A 1,568-nucleotide genomic window follows, 5' to 3' on the forward strand; every position below is an offset into this window, starting at 1 on the left:
GGGCTTGTACAGCTCCCGGCATACAGTTTTTGTGGAAACTGGGTTCCTGAGGTGGTTATTAAGCTCTGCGATAATTTTGGGAGCTGTACTTTTGTAATCCTTTCTAACAATTCGTGTAAGAGTCAGACGGTCCCCATCTGAAAATTTTGGTTTTCTTCGGAATTTTGTTTTGACGAGAAGGATTTTTTCCCTCTTTCTCAAAGGCTGTCATTAGTTTCGAGAAAGTACTTCTTGATACACCAAACATTTCGGCTGTTTTCGTTACACTATCGCCTGCCATACGAGCACCAACAATTTGATCTCTTTGAAAATCCGATAGATCTGTCATTTTAATGAATTTTAATTACCTTTCTCTGATGATATCTGAGAAGAAACAGCAATTTTAGCAAAACATATTAAGCAACACTAATAATAAATAAAAAAAACATAAAAATAAAGAAGCATTTGACAGTTTTATAGTTTTTTCAGAATTATGATGTTATGATGCTAGGTGTTTACATTATTTTGTCCAACTCCTGTATATACACACATGCATGCATACATACATACAGGATGGCTGCCCCCTTGTTATCGAGTATGGCCATTGCACGAGGCTTAACCTTTATCGGTGCTGTGATCGAATGTGATTTTTTAGTGCAGCTAAAGATCTACAACGTCTTGGACAGAATTGGCAGCTAAAACCTTTACTGGCAATAGCCGGCTGTAATTGTAATTGGGCTTCATGTACCTTTGCATGTCGTTAAATTCTCCCACTGTTTCACACACCCTTCCACATGGTCGACAGATATGATTATTATGGTGTGTAGCACCATCACCAGCGGCCTGGTAGTCAATCCTCAGTCTCGTTTTATGACTACGATGACTCATGAGCCCAGCTTTAATGGGGTATGGTCTTGTATAGACACTGCATGCCAGCGTCATAGGAAGACCCTTACCGTCTGGAAGTGCAACAGCGATGCCCTTCCTGACATCCCTCCTTACTTTCTCATGCGTAACTCGAGATTTCTCAAAAAGTAGCTGTCCTCTCCTCCACAATCCTTCTCCACCTGCCACGGTCAATAGCTATGCCTTCCCATGTGTTAGGAGAGATGCTAGCATCTTTCAAGGAAGCCTTCAGCAAGTCTTTATACCTCTTTTTTGGTTTATGTGGAGGTCGTTCTCCTTTAGCTAACTCTCCATAAAAGAGTTGTTTTGGCATCTTTGAATCTTTCATCCTGACCAGATGACCATTCCATCTGAGCCTTTGCTTCAACACAAGAGCTTCTGTACTTTCACATCGAGAGCCTTTCAATATCTCAATATCACTGATGCGGTCGTCCCAATTAATGCCATAGATCCGTCTGAGACACATCTGATGGAAACGTTCCAGTTATTTAAGGTGGTATCGATATGTGACCCACGTTTCGCAGGCATAAAGAAGAGAAGAGAGCACACACGTCTTGTACACCTTTATCTTTGTCTTCTTGCATATGTCTCGTCGTCTCCAGAGGCGCCTTTCTAGCCTTCCGAAAGCATCACTTGCTTTCCTAATTCTGCATGGAATTTCACTATCCAAATTGCTATATCTA

General features: G+C 41.3%; 1 protein-coding gene across 1 annotated transcript; it reads right to left on the reverse strand.

Moving 5' to 3' along the window:
* Positions 1–1,006: 1,006 nt before the first annotated feature.
* LOC149137127 (uncharacterized) lies at positions 1,007–1,351 on the reverse strand. Its single transcript, XM_089338488.1, has one exon. The coding sequence runs from the start codon at positions 1,349–1,351 to the stop codon at positions 1,007–1,009; it is 345 nt and encodes a 114-aa protein (XP_089194614.1).
* Between the last annotated feature and the right edge of the window lie 217 nt (positions 1,352–1,568).

The sequence above is a fragment of the Octopus bimaculoides genome, chromosome 2 (genome assembly GCF_046866305.1).
Source record: "Octopus bimaculoides isolate indiv1 chromosome 2, ASM4686630v1, whole genome shotgun sequence".
Classification (NCBI taxonomy): domain Eukaryota; kingdom Metazoa; phylum Mollusca; class Cephalopoda; order Octopoda; family Octopodidae; genus Octopus; species Octopus bimaculoides.

Bases quoted from the DNA above. Each gene is read 5' to 3' on its own strand.
- LOC149137127 (XM_089338488.1), bottom strand. From the start codon at position 1,351: ATGTGTCTCAGACGGATCTATGGCATTAATTGGGACGACCGCATCAGT.